General features: G+C 39.0%; 1 protein-coding gene across 1 annotated transcript in view; it reads right to left on the bottom strand.

The window, feature by feature from the left end:
• Window positions 1–2,068: 2,068 nt before the first annotated feature.
• Window positions 2,069–23,724, bottom strand: part of DCLK3 (doublecortin like kinase 3) — a 31,406-nt gene continuing 9,750 nt past the window's right edge. Inside the window, exons 2-5 of the mRNA XM_063157144.1 lie at window positions 18,498–20,359; window positions 9,851–9,983; window positions 8,775–8,942; window positions 2,069–7,824 (exon numbers count right to left, since the gene is read on the bottom strand). Coding sequence (XP_063013214.1) covers window positions 7,628–7,824; window positions 8,775–8,942; window positions 9,851–9,983; window positions 18,498–20,359 — 2,360 coding nt within the window. The 3' untranslated portion in view covers window positions 2,069–7,627. The remainder of the gene's footprint in view (window positions 7,825–8,774; window positions 8,943–9,850; window positions 9,984–18,497; window positions 20,360–23,724) is intronic.

Genomic DNA, 23,724 nt, shown 5'->3' with positions numbered 1-23,724 from the left:
TCTCAAGGCAAAAGCATAAATTGTACCATTGTTTCTCAGGAAGTGATAATCTAAAACCTACATTTGTGTCTTTTAAGATTCCCAACATCAAAGCTTAAAAAAATACTAAAATAAATATTCTATCATAAAATAAATACAGGTTCACTTTCAGCAACCATCACATTCAGTGGTTTCTTTGGAATTTAGAGAACCAATTCTTTTTCCTGGTCATTAAGGGATTTATCTGAATACCCTTGTTCCAGTTTTCCTGATATATCCTGCTGCCTTTCCCCAGGTAAGTCTGCACCTAAACACAGGTTTTGAAATATTCTGATTTTGTAAACCAACCAGTTATCAGCCAGTAATTCATGTCAGGCTTCAGCTGTTGGGAGGAGTTTATTCCTGCCACTAACATCCTTCTCTAACTTCTGTCCCTTCAACATTAACTGTGTGAGTTATGAAACCATGTAAAAGTAAACTTCCATAAAATTCTCCTGTGAATGAATAATTGCTAAAAGTTACTTACATGGTGGAGCAGTTTTACTCTTATTTCTTTTAAGGGATTCTTCTCCTATCCTGTCATTAGAAAACTATGATCCAGGTGAGATAATCCAGTTGTTGCCATAGTATCTGCATGGAATCAGCTATTCCCAGACACACAGAAGTAACTGGGGAACCTCCACAGGAATGTCGCACACCGGCAAAGGCAGACATTTTTAATTTCACTCATGAAGCTCTGGTAGATTTGTCTAGAGCATTGATTTACTTCAGAAAATAAAACATTTTACAAAAAGGTTATGTTTTCCTTCAGCTTTTCCTCCTGTTTTATTTTCCACTTCTTTCTTTCAGAATTTTGTTTGTTTCAAATCACAAGGGGCTATTTAATATGGTGTCTCTCCCTCTTTCTTTATTTGAAGAAATAATACCTTAACAGGACACATGCTGGCTTTAAGCCAAACAGCCAACATGCTCCCATTTTCAAGAACAATTTTATGCTTCCATTGAAAACACTGTTCAATAATACATTTTTCATCCATCACTCACCATGTGAGCAATATTTTGGCCAATATGTTTCCAGGAAAGCTGAAATTATTAAGATGTATTCGACACATTTAGTTTCAGCCGTACACTAGGCACAAAAGTTTCTTCTGAGCTGTTAAATAATACATTTTTATGCTGTAGCAGTGCCATGTCATTGAAACTCCACATTGCAAGCTGGGTAGTTACAAATGCTTAGGTTCACAAAACTGAACTCTTATTGAAAATCCACCAATAACGTTTTCTTGACAATTTACCATAGCAGTTAACAATCATACACTTCCATTTTCTAGGCAAATTATCTTCATTGCTGAAATCCTTTATGTTAAACACTATATAAAATGTTTTATGCTGAAATTCTTCATGGGTAATGCCTTCTTATAGTAGAATGGTTGTCACTGAAATTTAGAAAGCTTTATAAAGACAGCAATGACAATTCAAAAATAATCTTTCATATGATTCAATGCATTTTTCCAGTGGTTATAAGGAGCACCCCTTTTTCAGACCTACACTCCTTATCCAATCTAGCAATCTCACACAGCTCCAATTGCAGCACTTGCTCAGCCCTACCAAGGTACTTCATGTTCTCACTGCACCAAATATTCTTATTGCTTTAATTTTTTTTATTTCTTATTGCTTTAATTGCTGAAACACTCTGGGAATAATTCCTGTATTTCTCTGGTTTTCAAAATGCTTCCAGCTCTTCATATCAGTTTCTGAATTTGGAAAACAAAATATATTTCCAATTACAGTTTAAGGTTATTAGCTTTACTTTTTCTGATTTTTCAATTGCTACTTTGTGAAAACAGTTCTAATTTAAAAAGAAAAAAATCTACAAGAATACAACATCTGATTTTTATGATAATCACACAAATTTGTTGCACTGCTGGACTCCGCCTTCAACTGCTTCTGACACAGAAAACACATCTGAATCCCACTCCTAACAGCAAAGCATTAAATCAGATTTAATTAGCTGCCTATACAAATTGTTAAAATGAAGTGCAATAAATTTGTGTGATTATCATAAAAGTCAGTCATTCCAAAGAGTTTACGGTTATTCTTAGAGTAACGAGGAGGCTGTGGTGTCTTTAAGGACCAATATGCAATAAAATTTTTTCCTTGGCATCCACTTTGTCATGCATGCTCACATGCAGAGAAGGTAGCTTCTTCAAAAACACCATCAATATCCTAGACACAGTTTTGTTTCCACTGCTTCAGGAGATACTGCAGGCGTGCAGGAAAATACCATTTTTAATAACAGAACTGAAATGTACTCAAGCCACTAAGAAACAGTCTCCTTTGAAAAAGCCACTTTTTGCAAGCAACTCCATTTCAAATAGAATGCCTGTTTCCACAAAGAAAGCACACCTTTTTCTAAACAAACTTGAATTTTACAGAAAATTATTTAATGATGGGAGAAATCAATCCTGTATGCATTAAGCATAAGTGAAGCTGAGTCTGCTTGTTGTGATGGCTCTAACAACCAAGCTTACATGAATAAGACAATATGGGACAAAAAATGTGGCAGGATAAATCTCAGCTCCAGTTCTGCAAAGATTTGTGCTGGTTTTAATGGGATTACATGCAGCAGCAAAGAAAAACACAGCCGTAAGTATTCAAAGGACTGCAGCATTAGAATAGGTTGTGCTACTCAAAAATGAAGGTATACATAATACTTACCAAAATTGCAAACCTTTTAAAACAAGCATTTCCAACTAGATACATTGCCAGAAGGTTAAAAAAAAATACCAAAACAAAACAACTCAAAATACTTGGCCACACTTTTGTTTCCCAATTTATTGGAAAGAACTGAAACATAACATTTACTGTATAATTTACCTTTATTAGAGGTCAGGGGGAGGAATAACAACTTTTCTGCTGAAGTCTACAATTTATTTTAATTTAGAAAATTACACCTTCAGCCAAGTTACAAATAAACCATATTGTAGAACAAACAGTGCCATTATACACTGTCAGCCCAGTTAAAGTGCCCATAATTCCTTTCAGGTACAAGAATGTCAACAGTGAAGTATTAGTTGTGGACTTAAAAAAGACAGAAAAAAGCATGCCCAGAAACATAAAAAGCATTTTCCTTAAGTTGCTTAAATTAAAAGAAATCCAGGTGACAGAAGAAATTATAGGAAAAATATTTAAGAGTGTTACTTAGGTGTCTTTGGGAAAATCACTTTATAATCACAGCAAATTTACAATCATTTCAAGCAGACTGAATACCTCCCCAAATCTGGGTACTTGCCAAAAAGCAAGAAGTTGACTCCTGAAAGTTCACTTTAACGGGAGGACCAAACCCCAAGAGGCCTAAGCTCAGGGGATAACATCCCACTATCCCTCCATCACCTTACAGCCAAAAATTGCAGTAACAGAGATTAGGAACTCTGGTAGGAAATCCACCTATAATTCCAGTCAGAAACGAAGTGGCTGATTTGATGGTGTTTGAGTTCAGCTATTGCACACACTGCTAAACAATCTTAGATTAAGAAGGTCCCTGAATAAAAGTCTGTGTCTCAGAGGAAACAGTCTCTGCTGTACTGCCAAGCTTCAAACACAGGTCTCCTGGGCACACATTTTTAAATATTAGGAGACTAAATATATGAGCAATGACCAAATTCCCATTGTACATTTTCAGGCAGTTATGCACCATGCAGTGTGAAGCACCAGTCTTTTGCAGTTTCACATGCCCAAACATTTCCCAAGTTTTTTGCTCATTCCCATTTCTAAGGCCAGAATTTCCTGAAGAAAAGCATATTAACATGTGAAGATTTCACCAGGTTTCAATAATGGGAGTGATCCAAGGAGATAAGAGGCCAATGACAGGAGGCAGATGACAGGTGATAGAAAGTATGTAGGTGAGGTCTAGGGCCAATGAAATGTGATAGCACGTGGGAAAGTGAAGAAGCTGACCATGGTGGCAAACGGAGGGGATTATCCAGGGACCACTTTATCTTCAGGCAGCTGAAAAGCTAAAAAAGCAACTCTGTCTATTAGGCATGTGTTTTACTACAAAATGAAACACTGATGACTCAATTCTATATGACTGGATCTTTGTGCTTGCTTCAAGTCTGAGGAAATGAAAATATGCAATCATGCTTAAAAGCTGCAACCAACTAAAGAAGGGCCTAGTCAATGATTAAGGATGATGGAGAGCCTCTGGTTTCTAAAAGGAGAATATTTTTTGAATAGTCAATACCAGGTAAAGAAATAACCCTGGAATAACTAGAACTTGATCAGGATTTCCATTATGAGTTAGGAACCAAACAATATCTTTTAAGAGGGGTGAAAGGATTCTTACTCAGCTGATTTGCTAAAGCTTGCAGCAAACAAACAGGTTCTTGCCTTCTATTGCCTTAGGCCCAGCAAATCCTCTGGAAGTAGAACTTTCCTATTGAGGTCTGCAATATTAATTAATATTTTGTACTTAGCTCTTGGGGGTCGGTTTGGTTTTCCTGGTGATATATTCAGACTCTCTTCATTGTTAGTATTTAAAGAGATGAGGACACCATAACTTGTTTTATCTTCAGTGGAATACAAAGCCATATGAGAATCTAATCCAAAAGGACTTAAGGAAGGGCAAGAAGGGATATTTCTTCTTCCTAACAAATCAGCAAGAATTTGCTCTGAGTCTTTAATCTCCCCCAGCTTTGAGCTTCCTCAGACATACTGTAGAGAAAGGAACCAATCAAGAAATGAAAAAAAAGGGGAAGATGACTCCAGAACCTAAGGAGACAATATACATTAGAAAAATATACATTTCCTTACATAGGAAAGGAAGAACAGTGATAATCCTCAATCACAGAGTGTGAACATGGTTCATATATTAGAAACCCTCTTACAGAGCATAAAGATCAGGTCTGCATTGGAATGTCACACAGAGGGAAAAGAAAAGCCTGAGAAAAGGCAGTAGGAGATGAGAGGGGATTTTCACCATTTTTTTGTCTTAGTCCTGCCTAATATTACTTTCAACACCAGCAAGCAAAGCTTGAGGCTGAGCTCTCCAAAATCATATGGGTTTTTATTGCTACAAATAAATTAAACCATAATGTCTGGGGACCTGGACTCCCTTGGACAACACAAAGGCAGAGCAAGAACAGTGGAAGCAACAAGAGAAAAGAAGGAATAATGAAGTAGAAGAGAAAGAAAGAAGTAAAAACCCTGAGAAGCACCTGGAAGCTTTTTCAGCCTCCAACCTGAAGGAGGAGGGCCTAATGCCACACATCTATTAGCAACAGTGACAAACCTGTGCCTCAGCACTGCCACAGCAGCATCTGTACCTACAGGTGCCCTGCAGTGACCACCGGGCACAGACCATGTTTAGCCTGTCTGGAACACAGAGAACGTGAAAGAAAAACCAAATAATTGAAAGAATAATTACTTTTTTATAATCATCACAAGCAAATTCTCCATCTTCTGCACTATGAATAAGGCTGCAGACAGGTTCTTAAAGGTGAAAAAGGCAACTTGTAACACAATCTCCAAACTCTCTGATTCATTGTTGATCAAATACTTTTTGTCACTTCAGACTTTATTCCTAAACAACTATATTAAAAATAAGATAATTACAAAATATAATATTGCACATCAGAACCTATTTTTCCACAGTTTCCTATCCAAAATAGACTTAAATTGACAGAGGATACATTATTACTAGTACTCAATTACAATGTAATGCTTTTATAGTATTAGGTTACATTAGGTTCCCTTCACTCAGGGAAGCACTTAAATCCATTCTTGTTTTCAGGAAAAGGAAAAGTCTTCCTGACTCAGAGACTCCAAAGCAGAAGTATGACATATCACAGAGCTACTACTTGGGCATACAGAAAAGATTTGATTGGTTTGTTTCACCAATTCTTGAACGCCACAGCAAGTCATATTCCAGTAAGTATTAGAAATAAGCTAATTCAATTTAAAGTGCAATTCTCCTTTAAGAGTCAAGTGATCTCTACTTTTATACATAATTCTTGCAGAAAAACAGTCACAAGATGAAACAGAAACGTGATGACAGCACCCTACACTTTTTGGTTATTCAGCAACTTCACACAAAATATTAGCACTCACCAAAAAATAATATTCTGGTTTTATATAGTTGTGAAAATGTTCCACTGATTCTGAAATGCTTCTGACATTTCTCACTATGAAATACATAGACAGAGCAGCAGCTCTCCAAGTGTAAAATACCTTCCTTCATTTCTACAGGCTGTGTATTCAGTGCCAACACTACTGACATTCTAACATCAATATCATTTGCTAACACATAGAACTTGAGGACAAAGAATTATAAAATGGAAAACTCAAGTGCTTTTTCAATTTAATTAATTAATCAAAAGTTCTGAGATTCAAAAGCTGGTTTAGGTCATGCCCCCTCTCTGGGCTGTAATTTTCCCCTACAGAATTTCTTTAAAACTGCATCCAATAAAAATATTAAAAACCATATGCAATAGAACATCTGACGCTTCCCCTGGGAGACCTTTCCACAACCAACAAGTTGTTTTTCCTCAAGCTGGATTTTCATTTAATTTCATCCCATTGCCTATTCTCATGGACGCAAGGAGAAAAGGTCACAGGAAGGGCAAGAGATGGAAAAACCCAACCAAACAAACAAAACAATTGCTAAATTACACTGGAAAAGTGGGATGATGAAAGGGAAACTATGAAGGCAAGGGTTAACTTTAGTCCCAAGTTCCAAGCTTTTTCTTCTCCACCAGCATGGAAAAGTCACAGATGCACATGGATGCCTCCAAGAAGGAAAAAACTCAATATGGAAAATTGACTGAGTTACCATTCCATAACTGTGATTTTGGGAAAAGAAGCAAAGTGCCCTTAGAACTGCTTAACTTCCTACTGCCCAGAGGAGGAAGAAAACCTCTTTGAAACTTGTTATTATTTGAATCTTGAAAAGGTATCAGCCATATCTTCCATTTTCTAAAAACAAATGAAACCTACATAGTAGACAGCACCACCTTCTGTAAAAGGAACATTGTACCATCTATTACCCTGAACAACAAGTGTGAAAGATGTTACCAAAGGAGATATCACAAAACATAAGATTTAGTCAAGGGTTTGTATTCCCTCACAACCTAATAAATACAGTACCTGGCTGTTCATTTAACACTTCCTACAGCTCAACAATTTATTTACTTTTTATTCTTCCTTCTCTGTGGCTAGAAGGAATTAGTGAAAAGACTCTTTAAAGAATTAGTGCAAGCTGTGTATGCACACAGCTATTTTGAAAACATTACAAACACAAAGCTCCTGGAGGATATCATACAAAAAGGATGAGAGAAGATTCACCACTAGTGTGAGTCACAGAAGCAAACGTTTGTAAAAGATGTAAAAGCCCTAATCAGTACTTAAAGAAAAAGAACAAACACCCTCCAGAATTCATCTAGTCCCCGCTGCTTTCAACAGAGAGAAAGCAAGTAACATCAGAGGAGGTGGATGTGAATGTGATCTCTGTCCTTCAGAATCTCAGAATCAAAAAAAAAAGGCATGGCAATAGCCACCAACAGCTACACATTAAATTCCCAATTCATTTAGAAAAGAAAACATAAATGATTGGTTAATCAATAAAAAGAAGACAAAATGAGCTTGAAAGATTTCATGTGCCCTCATCAACAACTTCCTTTCGGCGCTGGGCCCGGAAATGGCGCTCGATGTTGATTGTCACCTCCCTCTGCAGATTCCTGCTGTTGGTTTTCCCGGCTGTCCTGATCCAGGGGTGCTGAAGTACCTGACGTGCTGTGTAGCGCTTCTGGGGATCCACTATCAACAGCCTGGTGATGAGGTCTTTTGCTGCTATTATGGAAGAAAGCAAAAGAGAGAGGGGTGAAGCACGGTGGTGTGCAACATGCTCCAGGATGTGCAATCCTGTGCAATGTGCTCCAGCACGACCCTGCTTGAGCAGGGTGTTTGAAACATATCACCCACTGTGGTCACTTCCAACCTTACCATTCTGTCATGGTGACAGTTATACCCACACAAAATGTCCTTCTTGCTTTTTTCATTAGTTTTACCACGGTTTTTTTAACTATCCCCAGGAGCTATTCTAAAAGCTGCAGTTAGAGTTAGTGACAGAAAATATTAAATCTCCATGACTGATGTCATTATTCCCTTCAGAAACAGAGGAGAAAGTGAAGGGACTTTAATCTCAAAAGTGTGCTGGAGGCATCTGGCTGAGTGTTCACATTCACAGGAATGAGCACTGGCTATCTCATCTATTATGAGGCATAAATGTTGTAAAATGCTGTGGAACAAGTCCTTTAAAGGACTGTACAGGGATTAAAGGAGTTCTTGGGTTTCTGATTTTGAAGAGTCCACAAAAGACACTGTACTGGCCTGTGAGAAAGAAAAAAATACTATGTGCAGACCCCACTGTCAATAGGAAATTGACACTGTATTCTCCAGGACAACAATTTGATTCTCAACTTTTGATATTTTTTTATAACATCTTTAAAATCTAACATAGCCCTTGAGAGTATTTTGACACCTTTTTCTGCAGAGACACATAAGATGAGAAAATCCTTGCTTTTGCTTACAGAGGGAAGAACTGAGGACTCCATTACAGCATGCTGAAATAATATGCAGAAACACAGCCATTGATAGCACCAGAGCACTAAATTCACATTTAAAGCACAGATTCACACAAGGGAGATCCATAAAACACCCCAAGTTGATCAAGCTCACTGCCCCGAAAAAAGGGAAGAAGAATACCACTTCTCAGATCTACTGTAAGTGCAGAATCTTACCTGCAGAAATATTGTCCCAGTAAGGGGACAGGAACTCGTAGTGACCCAGCTGTATGATCTGAAACAGCTCCTCTTGGTCACGGTCCTGACTGCGGAAGGGGGGAAAACCGCAGAGCAGGATGTAAAGGATCACACCAGCTGCCCACATGTCTACTTCGAGGCCATAGCCTAAGGAAGAAGGGAGAAACCATTGTCTTGTTTTAGAAAGAAATCTCACAACTTCAAGGGAACTGTTTCTTGGAAACAGAATGAAAAGGAAACACAGAATCTCTACTCAGTTCCTCAAAAAGAAGAGGTGATCAAATGAAAGAGTGGCTGGTATACCATGCTTACAAGCTGCCCATTATTAGCTACAGCACTCACAGAGTCTCTCTTTTCCACAACATGTTTCACAAACACTGTCTCACAAGGCCAGTGTCAACTGGGGACTAATTGAGAAAACAGGGCACGTATTTCTAAAATAGTCATCCTCAGATTCCCTTCAAAAAAGAACTAAGAGTGCCAAGTTTCCATTGAAATTGGATATAACTGGAGATGTGTGACCCAGCTCCACAGAACAAAAGCCAGAAATAGATTTGTTTGAGTCACCAACAAAACTGACTTCTTTTCAGGTTTGAATCTTTTTGGAGATGAAATCTTTAAAATTCCTTGTGATGCAAAACATGTTTTGAAATGTTAAATAATTTTAACATACATGTTCACAATGACTTTGCATTATCGGGGGATTTGGAAATTGTTTGGATTACAGTAATGAAATGGGGCTGGATACTCTTAGGTTATAACATGAACTTTTGGTCATTTGCCCCCCTTCAGCTATTATTATCTATGATATTTTATGGCTTATCTGCTTGGAAGTCAGTGATATATTAGCACAGACACTAATAATGCAAATGTAACTGATGTCATGCTCGTGTTTGTTAAAAACTAAGAAGTTTCCTTTCCCAAATTACACTGCTAGCCAACCTCCTACCCTGAAAAGATATTTCAGTAGGTTGAAACCTTCTGGACTACTTCCATTATTAGAAAGTTCAGCATAATTGAAAGATTTATGACAAATTAAAAATATATACACTCACCCTTCTCAGCAAGTATTTCAGGAGCAACATACGTTGGTGTTCCACAGACAGTAAATATGGGTTTTGTAACCTGCTTAGCAAGGCCGAAATCTGCCAGTTTCAGTGTAGTAGATTTATCTGCATTGTGCTGAACCTATGTCCAAACAAAATATATATACACGTTTAGTCCAGATGCATTTTAAAACAGCAAAATATAAAGGAAGCAGAAAATTAAACAGGAGGGAGTTCTAATAATAGTACTAATAATAGAAACAGTCTTCAGAACATGGCTCTTTTCCCCCATACACTAAGAGGGTGAATTTATTTAAGAGGATAAGTATTTATTTAAGAGGATAAGCAATTATGGAAAAAAGAAAACTTTGCTCTACAAACTCTGGCAGACTGCAATTTCTAAGAAATTAATAGAAGGAACACAAAAAATAACTGAGAGTCAATTAAATGCAATTATTTCCTCTTGAGAAAATAAACTGTTCTTTTTTCCGGGGAAAGCAAAGAAGAATGCTGTGGACTTAAATGCAATGAGCCCATGTAAACTACTGATTTTGTTTTTTAGCCCCAGATAGCAACTAAGTACCAGACAACTGCTCAGTCACTCATCCCTCAGCTGCCCACAGTGGGATGGGAAGGAGAACCCAAAAAACAGTGGGTTGAGATAAGAACAATTCAATAATTGAATTTATTAAAGTATAATAATAATAATAATAATAATAATAATAATAATAACAGTAGGAATGGTAACAACTATAATGAGAAGGGGGACAGGGAGAGAGAGTCAGAGCAAGAGCAAGAGAAAGGAGTAAAACCCAAGAAAAACAAGTGCTGCACAATACAATTGCTCACAGCCCACTGACCCCCAGCTCAGCCTGTCCCCCAGCACAGCCCAGCAACTCCTGGCCAACTCTCCTCAGTTTATTTATTGATCATAATGTTCCATGGCATGTAATATGCTTTTGGGTCAGCTGCCCTGGCTATGCTCCCTCCCAACTTCTGGTACACGTGCCACCTGGCAGAGCATGGGACACTGAGAATTCTTTGACCTAGGATAAGCAGTGCTCAGCAACAACCAAAACATCAGTGTGGTATCAATGCTATCCTCATACTAAATCCAAAGTACAGCACTGTACTAGCTGAAACCAAGAAACATAGAAAGGGTATCTCCATCATGCTGGTCTAACGACAAAATACAGACCAACAGAAGTTCATGTTCTTTAGAAATTACTCTGCTACTCTACTTGCTGCCCTGAAACTAGGTTATTAATGGTCACCACACAGCAAGAGTTACAGAAATAGGTTCATGCAGAATGACCTTCTAATTGGGTCTTTTCAGCAGTTCTCATCTCCTACATCCACCTGGCAAGTAGTCAAAACACCACCTCCAATTCTAATTTTGTATGCACTGGTCTTTAGCGTTACTTTATAAAGCAGTTAATGAAGGGTTATTTTAAGAAATGAAATGTTAATGACATAGACAGTGGGATTGAGCCCACCCTCAGCAAGCTGGCAAGCAACATCAGGCTGAGTGATGAGTTTGACATGTCTGGAGGATGGGATGTCATCCAGAGGCACCAGAACAAGCTCAAGAAGGTTGAGCCTTGTGAGGTTCAACAAGGACAAGTGCAGGGTCCTACAGCTGAGCTGGGGCAATCCCTGGTATCAATACAGACTGTGTTATAGATTGACAGCCCTGAGAAGAGCAATTTGGAGTAGCTGGTGGATGAAAAACTGGAATGAGCTGGCAATGTGCAGTTGCAGTCCACAACACCAACCATATCCTGAGCTACACCCAGAGCAGCGTGGCCAGCAGGGCAAGGGATGGGATTCTGCCCCTCTGCTCTCCTGAGATCCCACCTGCAGGGCTGCATCAGCTCTGGGGTCTCAGCACAGGAAGGACATGGACCTGCTGGAGCGAGTCCAGAGGAGGGCCGGGAAGGAGGGTGGAGCACCCCTCCTGTGAGGAAAGGCTGCAAGAGTTGTGGTTGTTCAGCCTGAAGAAAAGAAGGCTCCAGACAGAACTTATTGTGGCCTTTCAATAATTAAAGTAAGATGGGGACAGGCTTTTTAGCAGGGCCTGCAGCAATAAGACAAGGGGCAGTAACTTTAAACTGAAGGACAGTAGATTCAGACTAGGTGCTAAAAAGAAATCTTTTATGGTGAGGGTAGCAAAATACCGGAACAGGTTGCCCACAGAGGTGGCGGATACTTTATCCCTGGAAACATTCAAATCAGGCTGGACAGGGCTCTGAGCAACCTGGTCTAGTTGAGGTGTCCCTGCTCATAACAAGGGCTTGGGCCAGATGACTTTAAAGGTCTCTTCCAACTCAAAGCATTCTAAGGTTCCATATTCAAAGGCAAAGTCATTAACAATGCAGCAGTATAATTATATAAATCAGCATGCTTCATACCAGTGACTGACACTCAAATATTTTTGAGAGGTAAAAAAGTCATTAATTTCCTTGAAATGAAAAATTGTTTGTCCCTGGAACTATGGGCAACAAATCAGCAGCTAAAATGTCTACAAAAAAGCCAAGTAAACCGGGACTTGGTTTTGAATGGACAAACTGGAATATAATGTGACAGGTGTACTCCGTGCTTTAACACCTCATACTTCACCATCATGGCTTAAGAAAGCCATGATGGGCTTTCTCAATTCAGGATGGTCTCTATTATCACATAACTAAAGGCACAGATGTTACAACATTTGCTCTTATACATTACAGTTGACTAATCCCCATTAATCATCTTTATGGAAACTGTAAGCACGCATCCAATTTTGATTGAGCAAGATGGGTTCAGACTTCTTGGTGGGTTTTCTTCTTTTCTTCTTTTTAAGAGATAAAAAAGTTTTGCATTACAAAACAATACAGTGAAGCCTACTAATCCATTGTAACCTTTTTTTTAAAAAATGCACAAAACTAGGAGGAGTGAGTGATGCCCCAGAATGCCATGTGGCCATTTAGAAGGATCTCAAAATACCTGAGAGACAGGCAAGGCAAAACCTTTTGAAATTTAACAAAGACAAATGCAGGCTCCAAAACCTGGGCAGGAACAACCCATGCATCAGTACAGGCTGGGAGCTGAACAGCTGGAAAGCAGCTCTGCAGAGAAGGAGATGGGGGTCCTGGGGGACAAGAAGTTTTCCATGAACTAGCAGTGCCCTTGTGTACTCTTCTGGTTTTGATTAAGCAAAATATTTTGGCAGGGGTTTTTTGCTGCTCTTGCATGAAAAAATATTTTTCAGTATGAAACTGAAAATACAGTTTACTATAACCATGCAGTCAAAACTTCTGCAAGAAGAAGCTGAAATGCCACAGCCATTTTCTCTATTATATTAGGAAACTATGTGACAATCTTCTGCTATCATGCGCTGTGGACACAAGCTGACAAAAATGACCAAAAAATTATAAAAGTAACACTTGCTTTGTAGAACAACATCTATCTACAGAATTTATATTCTACCAATAGGGGTAATAGTAGTAAGATGTTACAAAAATTCCCAATTGAAATGGTCAATTTTATACACAATACAAAAATATGAGCAAGAATGTATTTTCCTATTTTTTATATATATATATATATATTATTATATAAGAAAAGCATGTCACATGGAATTTCAACTCCCTGAATGCTATATACTACAACAAACGATACTGAAATGTTTATATACAATTTTAGAAAACAGCAAGGTCATGGGAAGGGTGGAGAACACAATGGTCTTAATCCCAAAATCTTCAGGAGATTTCTTGCTTTGTAAAATGCACCGTTGCACTTTTTCTTTTCTCAGAATGCCGAACACCTAATCTCCCATTACAGCACAAGGTGGCAACACAGCACCATCTCTTCTTTCAGGACAAAACCACTGAGCTCCCAGTTTACTTCACAAGGGAGCAGGTAGGAACAGCGGGCACGGTGGGGATATTTCCACAGTTTTGTGACAATCACTTCAGAGACAGCATGCAGCCAGTCAGCAAGCCTGAAAATCTCACCCCAGAACCTCTCAGCAGCTTCACTAACACTGTGCTCAGAACAACTCAGCTCAGAGAATTCCCTTCATCCCAAACTTCCTACTGTCTGGTCTACCTTTCCATCAGCTGGCATCATCTTGAGCATGCAAATATGCTTCACTGTAGAAACAAAAGCTTCTCAGCTTCTTTTTAATCATTCCCAAGGCCAGACTACCTCCTCATAGCAGTATTACAGTATTACCGCACCTGAGTGGGCGCTGCTGGTGATAGAGAGACGGTGAATCTTGTATCTTGATCAGAAGGCTTAATTTATTAAGATATTATATATAATACATTATTATACTAAATAGAATAGAGAGAGAGGTTTGCAGAGCAGCTAGGCTAGAAAAAAATCGATAGAAAAGAAATCTACAACAAAGTTGTGTTCAAGGACTCAGTCCCCTAGCTTGCACTGGTGATTGGCCCTTAATTATAAACATAGGAAATGAGCCAATCAAGGTGTCCCTGTTGCATTCCCCAGCAGCTGATAATAATTGTTTACCTTGTCTTCTGAAGCCTCTGGCCTCCCGAAGACGCAGAAATCCGAAAGAAAGGATTTCTGTGGAGAAATGTCTGCGACATTACAGAAATGAACAACATGCTCAAGAGAAATCAAACCCCTGACATCCACGGTATGCATTCCATGCAATGGTGAGAACAAAGCAAAAATAGTGCTGCCTGCCTATAGACTTAATTGAGGAAAGGAGGACCAGTACACTTCACACACTTTCTATAGACAGCCAACTTAGGCCATACAAATACAGCATCTGGTGGCCTTGGGACTAAAGGCAGTCAAGTTAACTGCACACTACTTACTCAAATACAGATGACATGTCAGAATATTAGAATATTGCCTGTGGATTTCTAGCTATGCCAGCCATACAAGAAGAAGATTATAATATAAGGGCAAATTCATCTTCAAAGAGAAAAAAAAATCTTTCTCCTTCTTGTTTGATTTCATATTTACCTTGTGAAATTCATCAGTGTGTTTAAGATAATGATTTAAGACATTAATAGTTCTCTGTATGCACATGTATATGGTAGCACAGATTCTTCCTATGGACACCATGAAAGCCAGCTAGCCCATGTGACATTTTGTATATGGGAAACAGAAAGAGCTTAAGAAAAATTACTGCTTACACATTTGAGTTTCAGACATCCCTTGCTGCTAGCTAGAAGAATCTCTATGAAGAATCTTACAGAAAATTCTGGAAGTTATGACAGGTAAGTGGTTAAACAGGAGTTTGACTCACATGCACTCAGGAAACTGGCAGTGCTTTGTATATATGTAAACAGTGTTAGAAAATAGACAGTCCTTTGTATATATGTAAATAGTGTTGGAAAATGGACAGTCCTTTGTATATATGTAAATAGCGTCTCAAAGTTCAAAGGCAGAAAGGCTATTCTTGAAGTTCTCAGACACGAAAACTTGCAAGACAGAAAAAGCTGCAGGGGGGGCAATCTCAAATGCATAAAAAGCTATAACATTTATGAAGTTGAGTGTTGAAGAATTAGTACATTAGCATGTGAGGGAAACGTACAATGAGACGAGTACACAATGACAAATACAGTCCTCTCCCTTCCCCCTAAAAAGGGGTGACTTTATGTCTTTTACAGCTACAACATGGAAAAACACCACATTTTGGGCATTAATTTCTCACTCACAAGTGAAGAAATGCCAGCAGCTGTAGAATTAAACAGTCCCTTACCAAAAACCTTGCCAGAAAATCTTGCCCCATGAGGTAGCATGAAAGAAGTGACTGGCTTCGTTTGTGAGACCAAACACACCACACTGCCCATCCTTGGCAGCAAAGGTTTCCTTGCTGAACACCTAGTCCTAGATAAGGTGATTCGGCTAGCAGATGGGAGGGAGCCGTAGCAGCTGTCTTCACACCAGCTGTCAAACAGATTTTGTTTTTGTAGCGCAAGTCACCACCCTTCTGCCTCACAGCTACGCTGCGAGGAGCCTGATCAATGTGGGCAGACACGGCAGTGAAAGAGGGAGGGGAAAAAGCAGAGAGCATGATGGTGGCCTGGCACAGAAGTTTATAACTAAAGGAAAGCTCCATAAGAGAAACTGAAGTGCAATGAAGTAATAGCTACAACCAGGTTTCCAACTTTCTCTTGTGCCAATAATTTTACAGTTTACTAGACTCAAAGTATATTTCTATCTTTTCTTCTGTAAGGACAGAAAAGGTTTTCCTTCTTTCCCTAGTTGCTTATTTACATGAAACTTAGGGAAATATTTTTTTGCAGATTGCTGCTTTTTTGTCATCTCTTATGACAATTAACCAGTATGTTTAAAAGTCATTAGGAAGAGGGTTAGATTCTCACACAAAGCAGGTTCAGCACAGACATACACATTTCCTTAGTAAAATAGACCAAGGATCCTTACTCTTCCACTTTCCATTTTCTTGAAGGGGAAAAACAGTAGATGAAGACTACAAGATCACCTGACCAAAAGAAGACCCAAAGCAGGACAAACAAGTCAACAGCCTAAGAGTACACACTTACATTTTGACCTTTGTGCACAAAGTCTAGGTAGACTAATTCAAATTTAAACATTTTCAGTGTAAAAAGAGGTATCCCACAAACAGGGACATCTCTGCAGGATGCTGGAACTTGAAGCACTTTGCTTCATCTCCTGATGCTCCTGCTCCACCAACAGCCAATGGACCCATGACATTTGCTTCAATGCTGTTTGTTACAGTTCAGCACTGGCTGATGGTAAGATTAGTGGCAGCTCTCCTTCTTACTTTACTGCCCCAGCCACTCTAAGGAGAGAGAGGCAGCACACTAAAAAGAAAGAAACCCCAGAATCTTGCTCAAATGGACTGTCTTTACAGGAATACTTATTAGATAGCAAGTGACCTATCCAATACTATCAAGACCTTATAAACTCCTTTGCATGGTTGAATAGATTTGCTTTTCAAAAGTATACTTTGTGTACATGGTATCTAATACTGGTGTGCACAGAAAATTAATAGCAATGTGAAACTAGAACAGGTAAAATTTTATTTCCTGCAGTGTTTAGGTAACACTGTTCTTGTATGACAAAATACCTACAGTCTGGGAGCTGCTCTGTCCTTGAAAATTGTATTCTGACTTTCAGAAGGGGCAACATGATATTTCAGAGCTACACAATGCTGCCACTGCCCAGCATTCTCTATTTTGCAGTTCTGTGATGTAAATGTGAAAACAACTGGAACAGACCTTTATCTTGCCCTTCTTTGCTTATCTACATCACTGTAATGATTATGTATTATAGGGGGAAATGAAGCATCAGATCTCAGGTGTTTCATTGAGCACTAGCTTATTTTCAGCAAATAGGAAAAAGCAGGACCTGGTTCATAATGTAAAATCAGCTTCTGGAAAAAGCCATGCATTTCTATGTGAAGTTTTGCTCAAACTTTGTGCAAACAAAACACAAAGGCATGGCCTACAAGCCCATTTCTTTCTGCAAAGCAGCCAGTTGCATTTACTTCATTCAGAGTTGCATTCCTTCTTTTATTTACAGAGAGATCACACACCAAAGACTTTCATTAAACTAAGCAGGATTCATAGCAGGACCTAATAAAGATGCTATTGCTTAGTTTAAAGGTTTGGGAGCAAACTGTTCCAGCCTAGCCTTGTGCAGCCTCTGCATAATCCTTGAGGCTACACTGCTGCTTTTCTCCAGAAATTCACACTGATCTCTGTGCAAAATTAATTCTCTTAAAAGCACTGAATGGCCCATAGGACTATAATAATCTATTACTTTTTTTGTTTAGCTAACCTTGAACTTCCAAAAAGTTGATAAAATCCAATTTTTTAGAGGTTGGCAAATACTTGCTATTTATCTGTTTATCAGGAAATCTGGAACCCTAATACAAAAGTGTAACACACACTTAGGGAGAGTTGGAGAGTTGTTTGCTATTACAGTCCACAATGTGAAGTTCTACAATTGTGAAGTGTCAATACTACAAACATTTCTATGCATATTCACACATGTCAATATCTCTATTGACTTTAGTGCTGGATGCAAAGAATGCAGCCTCAGAAATGTGATGGAAACAAGAATTTTTCTCTTTGGCATGAAGTTACTGTTTGAGCTGACTTTAATGATGTATTCACCAAAACATTTTACTGTCAAATCATTTCAATCAACTGCATAACATTTCTGCTTCTAAGCAAAGAAATTGTCACAAGATAGAAATCATTATATTAGAGAGGACTAGCACACTAGTCTGCAAGATATACAAATGCAGTGGACAAAAAGTCCCACAAATAAATAAGGTAATTTAGCAATTTTAATAACCTTTAGTCTACAAGGAAGATGCTTTATGATTCATCCTTTGACACCTAAAAGTCAGATGCTAAGTAACAGGGTTGATTTCCAAAAAATACAAATGCTCACTACCCGTGAACATCTGATGATTTTTACTTTAATTCCTTTCTACCACCACTTCTTTTTGCAATGCACAGCAGATCTATGTAAAGCAAACTGCAATTGTAATTTCACTCCAAAATTGTGTCCATTTTTTTAAACAGTCCTGCCACAGCACATTATTTCTGTATGGGATTTGCTTAACACAATTCAAAGAACCGTAATTGGAAGGAAAATAAATTCAATTCCTGCACAAATGCAAATTTTTGACAATACTTACCAAGAGATTCTCTGGTTTGAGGTCCCTGTGGACAATGTTCTTGCTGTGAATATAAACCAGGGCTTCACACAGGTCAGTGATCATGACAGCAGCATCATGCTCTGTGAACTTCACACTTTCTATGATTGCATCAAATAAGTCCCCTCCTGGGACATACTCTAAGATTAAGTAGATCTCAGCTTCTGTCTCATACACCTCAATTAAGCTGACTATATTGGGATGAGAGAGACTCCGAATAATGAGGATTTCGCTTTCCATCATGTCCTCCTTCCCCATCAGCTTGGATTTATCAACAATTTTCATTGCATAGATCTGATTGGAATCACAGTGGCGGCATTCCTTCACCACTGCAAAGTTCCCATCCCCAATAGTTCTGCCAATCTCATAGTGCTTTTCCACATCTGTTCTGCTTTTAATGGCGTGCCTCCGGCTTGTGCTTTCCAATCCCTGAGTTTTGTTGTCCTCCTTACTCACCCTGCGCTCCCCTGTCTTTTCTCGTCGAGTCATGTCACTGTCTCTACATGTGCCATTCCCCTCTCTTCTGGCAGCTTCCTCTTTAGCCCTTTGTCCCTCTCTGCCCTCTCTATGTGTTTTAGACATTTTCTCAGCATCTTTCAGAGCGTCTTTCTTTAGCCAACCATTATCTTCCTTCACCTCATGAGATAGCTGGAGCCCTTCTACAGCATTCTTCCTGATTTTTACTACTTCCTTCCCATGGTTTTCATGCTTCTCGACATCCCTTTCTTTCTCAACGTTCCTTTTTTGTTTCTCCAGCCCTTCACTGACAATCCTTTGTAGAGGCTTCCACATCCTCCTACTGCCATTATCTTTCCAGCCAACTTCCTCACCCTCCAGACAGGTTTCGGGAGACTTTCGGCTGTTCCTGACTTTTGTATTTCTTTCCACGTGGTACCTCTGACACACGCCTGTGTTCAAGTCTCTATTCTCAAACGAGGCCTCAGCCTGCCTTTCCCTCCGTAACATTTCTCTGGCCTGCCTTTCCTGTTCACACTTCTCACACCTCAGCACCTCCTCAGAACTGTCTTCTAAGCCTTCCTCAGAACTCCTCTCATGCTTAAGGTACCTTTCACTTTCCCGTGTTTTCCTAGAAGGCTTCGCTCCATGCTCACCACCCCAGCTCTCTCTAGTCCACTTTTTTTTGGTTCTCATTTTTTCCTCTTGCTTTGTCTTGGTTTGACTTTTTCCTTCAGGTCCAGCTACCAGCTGAGAAGACAAGCCATCACTGCAATTCTTGGTCATTTCTGTCTCATCAAAGCCACTGTCTACTTTTGAGGCCTTGTCATACAGCCTGCTCTTCAGTTTTTGGGACTGCTCCTCATTTGTCTGAATGGCAGCACTGGCAGCATAAGGATTTTCAGGATAAAGTTCTTGTAACACCACCTCCAGGTCCTTCAAAGTGAGGGGCTCCTTCCCCATAGCTATGAACGCATCGCCTTCCCGGAAGAACTCAGAAACGCTTCGGATCTCTCTGCCTCTCAGATTGTACAGCTTTCTCACACGGTCGTTCTTCCAGCGAGGAAATCCCAGAGCTTCTGAAATGTCAGCCATCAGCTGCTCAAAGGTCTGCACTGATCTCCTGTTGAGAAGCAAGGTTATCCTCCGGAGCGTGCGCCCCCCGGGTTTCACCACTGTAATTATCCTTGGCTTCACAGGACTGTGCTCTGAATGTATCGTGTGAAAACCATTGTGGGGGCTGAAAAATGAGGACCTGTGGCTGCTTTCACCCAAACATGGTTTTTCATAGTTTCCACGACCAACAGGAGGACAAGTCCCATGCAGCTTCCTCTCTTTTACTTTTGAACCTGCGTTGCGTGGCGAATGGTCCAACAAGCCTTGGCGTCCTAAGGCAAACAAAAAGCAGAAATATTTATCAAATTGCATCATCAGACCTCTTGCAGCAAGTTTTCTACATGTCAGTGCATGTGACCTCAGAAAGTAAGGATAGGTAACTTCAAGCTTTATAAAGAACTTTTAGCTACCATTAAGGAGTATCTCCACATTGTTGGAACTCCGACATTGTCAACTTTGTGAGAAAATCTACATTCATTTCGTGACAGGAGAATGTCATTAAAACATAATAATATTGAAGAGAAAAAGATATTTCTTCTAAATCCTCACATCTTTCAGAAATCCTCAAAGACTGGCAGGATTGCATCCAGATTGTTTAGTATTCTCTTATTAATACATCTCCCATAAACTCACTCAATTCCTTTCTGAACCCAATTGCAATTTTGGCCTCTGTAAACCCTGTGGCGACAAGTTGCACAATTACACTGCATGAAGTAAGATAAACTAATTACTTGTGTTTTAAAATTACTACCAGATGGCACTCTGTATGCAACCTTACATTTTTATAAATAATTATCTACTCTTCATTTTCCCTGGACCTTCTATAGCAAGTTAAATAAATTCTTTTTAAAAAACATTACTTTTGCTATAATTTTTTCCGTAATTTTATAGGTCATCTAACAGCAATGCAATTTAATCTTTTGCCTTAAAGAAAGGCCATCTTATTTTTGTTTGATGATTGGAGTCATGGTTTTCAAAATTTTGGGTTGACTTTTTTATTCTAAAAATAATGTGAAGTCACACAAAGTTCTGAGTATTCTCTGGGGACATTGACATTTCATCTTAGAACATCATCCAAGAAAATGGCACCATTTGTTATGCATAATTGCAAAACAGAAGAACTGAAAACATAACATATGGTTATGGACAAACCAAGCCATAACACAATTCCCTGTCTATCAACAATAAACTCAGAATAAAAACATCCCCCAAAAGTATTCTAACCGGTTGTACTTGCTAGGATTAAAACCTGCTTACAATGCATTTATTTTCAGCCTCAAGAAATGTACTTTCAGAATGAGATTGCAGAGTGTTTCCACCTCCATTTAATAGCCTTGCTCTTCAGCTGGGAACAAACATTCAGTACATACAAGCTAACAGGACCAGGACAAAAGGAAACAGCCAGAATGTTTAACAAATCATTACAAAGAAATTTCTGTACACCAATGGCTTATCCCCCAGAAAATCAGGTCCATTTTCATAATTACTGTGATTCCAAAGTCAAAGTGCAGGGGCCAAATCCTCAAAGGAAAATCTGCACATATCAGCATCTCTCTTGATGTTAGGCTCATGCCTACTACATTTTGGGTTCCAAGTACAAAAAGCCATTTTCGGTATTTCACGATACATATTTTCATTTGTCCTTCCCTTCAAGGCATAATAGAGTGAAGAAGAAATACACCACCTTTCCTAGAACAACAAACAAAAGGGAAAACTGCAGAAGTGCTGCAGCAGAGCATTTACTTGCTCCTCCTCAAAAAATACCCAATAGGCCAGGGCTTGATTGTGGAAATCACAGGAGACACAACTATAGAATCCACTCTGCTGTTGCCTCTGCTTGATGCAGGATGATGGACACTTCTTGGTTGTAATACTCTCACCAGCTAAGCACTGTGTGCCCCCCAGCATGTCCTGTAACTCTTGGCTTCATTTTCTTCCCCGGCCAAATGAGATGTTCTTCTCCAAACAAATATTACAAAGAAGCCCAGCTGCCAGCATGCTGACTGAAGACGTAAGCATTATATAAGAGCTACGTGTGACTAATGCTTGGTGGTTGTACAGGTTATTTCTGTCTTCATTCTGCTTTTTAAGGATGATCTCTTGTTATCAAAAGATGACTACGTACGTGTTAGTGATTTCTCAACATTCACGTATTTACATTCCACCCAGAATAAAGCTTGCTGTGAATGGAGGGGAAAAAAAATCAGCTGTAATAACAGTTCTCTGAAATCTAAATCAACTCCACAACATGTTAGTTACCAGGAACTAAGGAAGCTCTGAATTTAATCAACATTTCCAGGTTCTTGCGTACCCACTGCCATCAAAGCTTTATCTTGCTTATGGGAGCTGTGAATGACATTTTTACTGCTCATAATCTTGGTACAACATAAAAACAGTGATGCACAAATAATGACTTTTCCCAGAGATTATGTTCCTCCCGGTTATGCTGCTATTATCATATCTTTCTATAAACCATTGATTTTAAGTGCTTGGTTGTACTGTTGATTGTTTCAATTACCCAGGCATCAATTATGTTTCCTTTCCTCGCTAAATTGGCTAAGCCTTAAGGAGAAGACAAGCTTATTTTTTAATTCTGTAACTAATGGAGTAAGAGCAGTTTTATGTCATTATTAAGAACAATACAGGAATGCTTTGTTCTTTCTAAACTAACTTGATTCCTAGCCAAAAACACTTTGACAAAAGCCACAAGTTGATATATAACAATGTTCCTTATAAGAGTAGAATTGCATATTCTTCTATGATGAGAAAGGAAATAACTGCTTAAATCACTGCATGAAAGAATCTTCTAATATTTTCCAAGAAAAGGGGAAGTGTCAAATTTTGTCAAAGTGGTGGTCACAATGACTATACATTACATACAATTAAAAATTCACTTCAGTTGCCTGTTACAACTATTTCAGTCATAATTTCTGTTATTTTCCAGTTATGCTATATTTAACTGATACACAAGAAGCAAGCCTCAATCTGTCAGGAAAGCGCATATGCTTAGAGCGGTAACAAGCATTTCTAGAAAGCCTTCAAAGGTCACACACATACCCAAATCCTATAGCTACAATTTATATTGCTTCAAAACCTTGTTTCCATATTTATATACAAGTGGGAGAAGGAGGAAGAAGGAGGTGGTATGAGAAACACACTTCAATGAGTTCAAGCACTGGCAAATTATACCTCTGTGAAGAAAATGTGCTTTTTCTTTTGCTGTCCTCCTGAGAGCTAATGATTATTAAATATAAATATTCCTTAGAAATGCTACGATGGATCGATGAGTGTGTCTGGCTTTATCTGTATACACATCTATCCATATATTCTAGCACATTATGGATTATCAGTGGTGCAGCAAGGCCAAGGAGCATGCTGAGGCTGCTGCTGTGGATGGCCAGGGGCAAGGCAGCACAGCTGGTCACCCTACACTGTGCACATGGGCACAGGAAAACAAAAACTAGAGCCCATGGAGCAACACAGAGCTCCACATGATGAAGACATGATGGTCTTGTAGGGCAAACACTGACACCAACTCTCTAGAGAAGCATGGAGGATGGAACAAACTGCCATTTGGGGGCTCAAACATGTAGCAGAAGCAAGAAATTTAGCACCTATGACCAAAGAACAGATGCTC

This window comes from Melospiza melodia, chromosome 1 (genome assembly GCF_035770615.1).
Source record: "Melospiza melodia melodia isolate bMelMel2 chromosome 1, bMelMel2.pri, whole genome shotgun sequence".
NCBI lineage: Eukaryota > Metazoa > Chordata > Aves > Passeriformes > Passerellidae > Melospiza > Melospiza melodia.
This window is presented reverse-complemented; position numbering and strand designations above follow the sequence as displayed.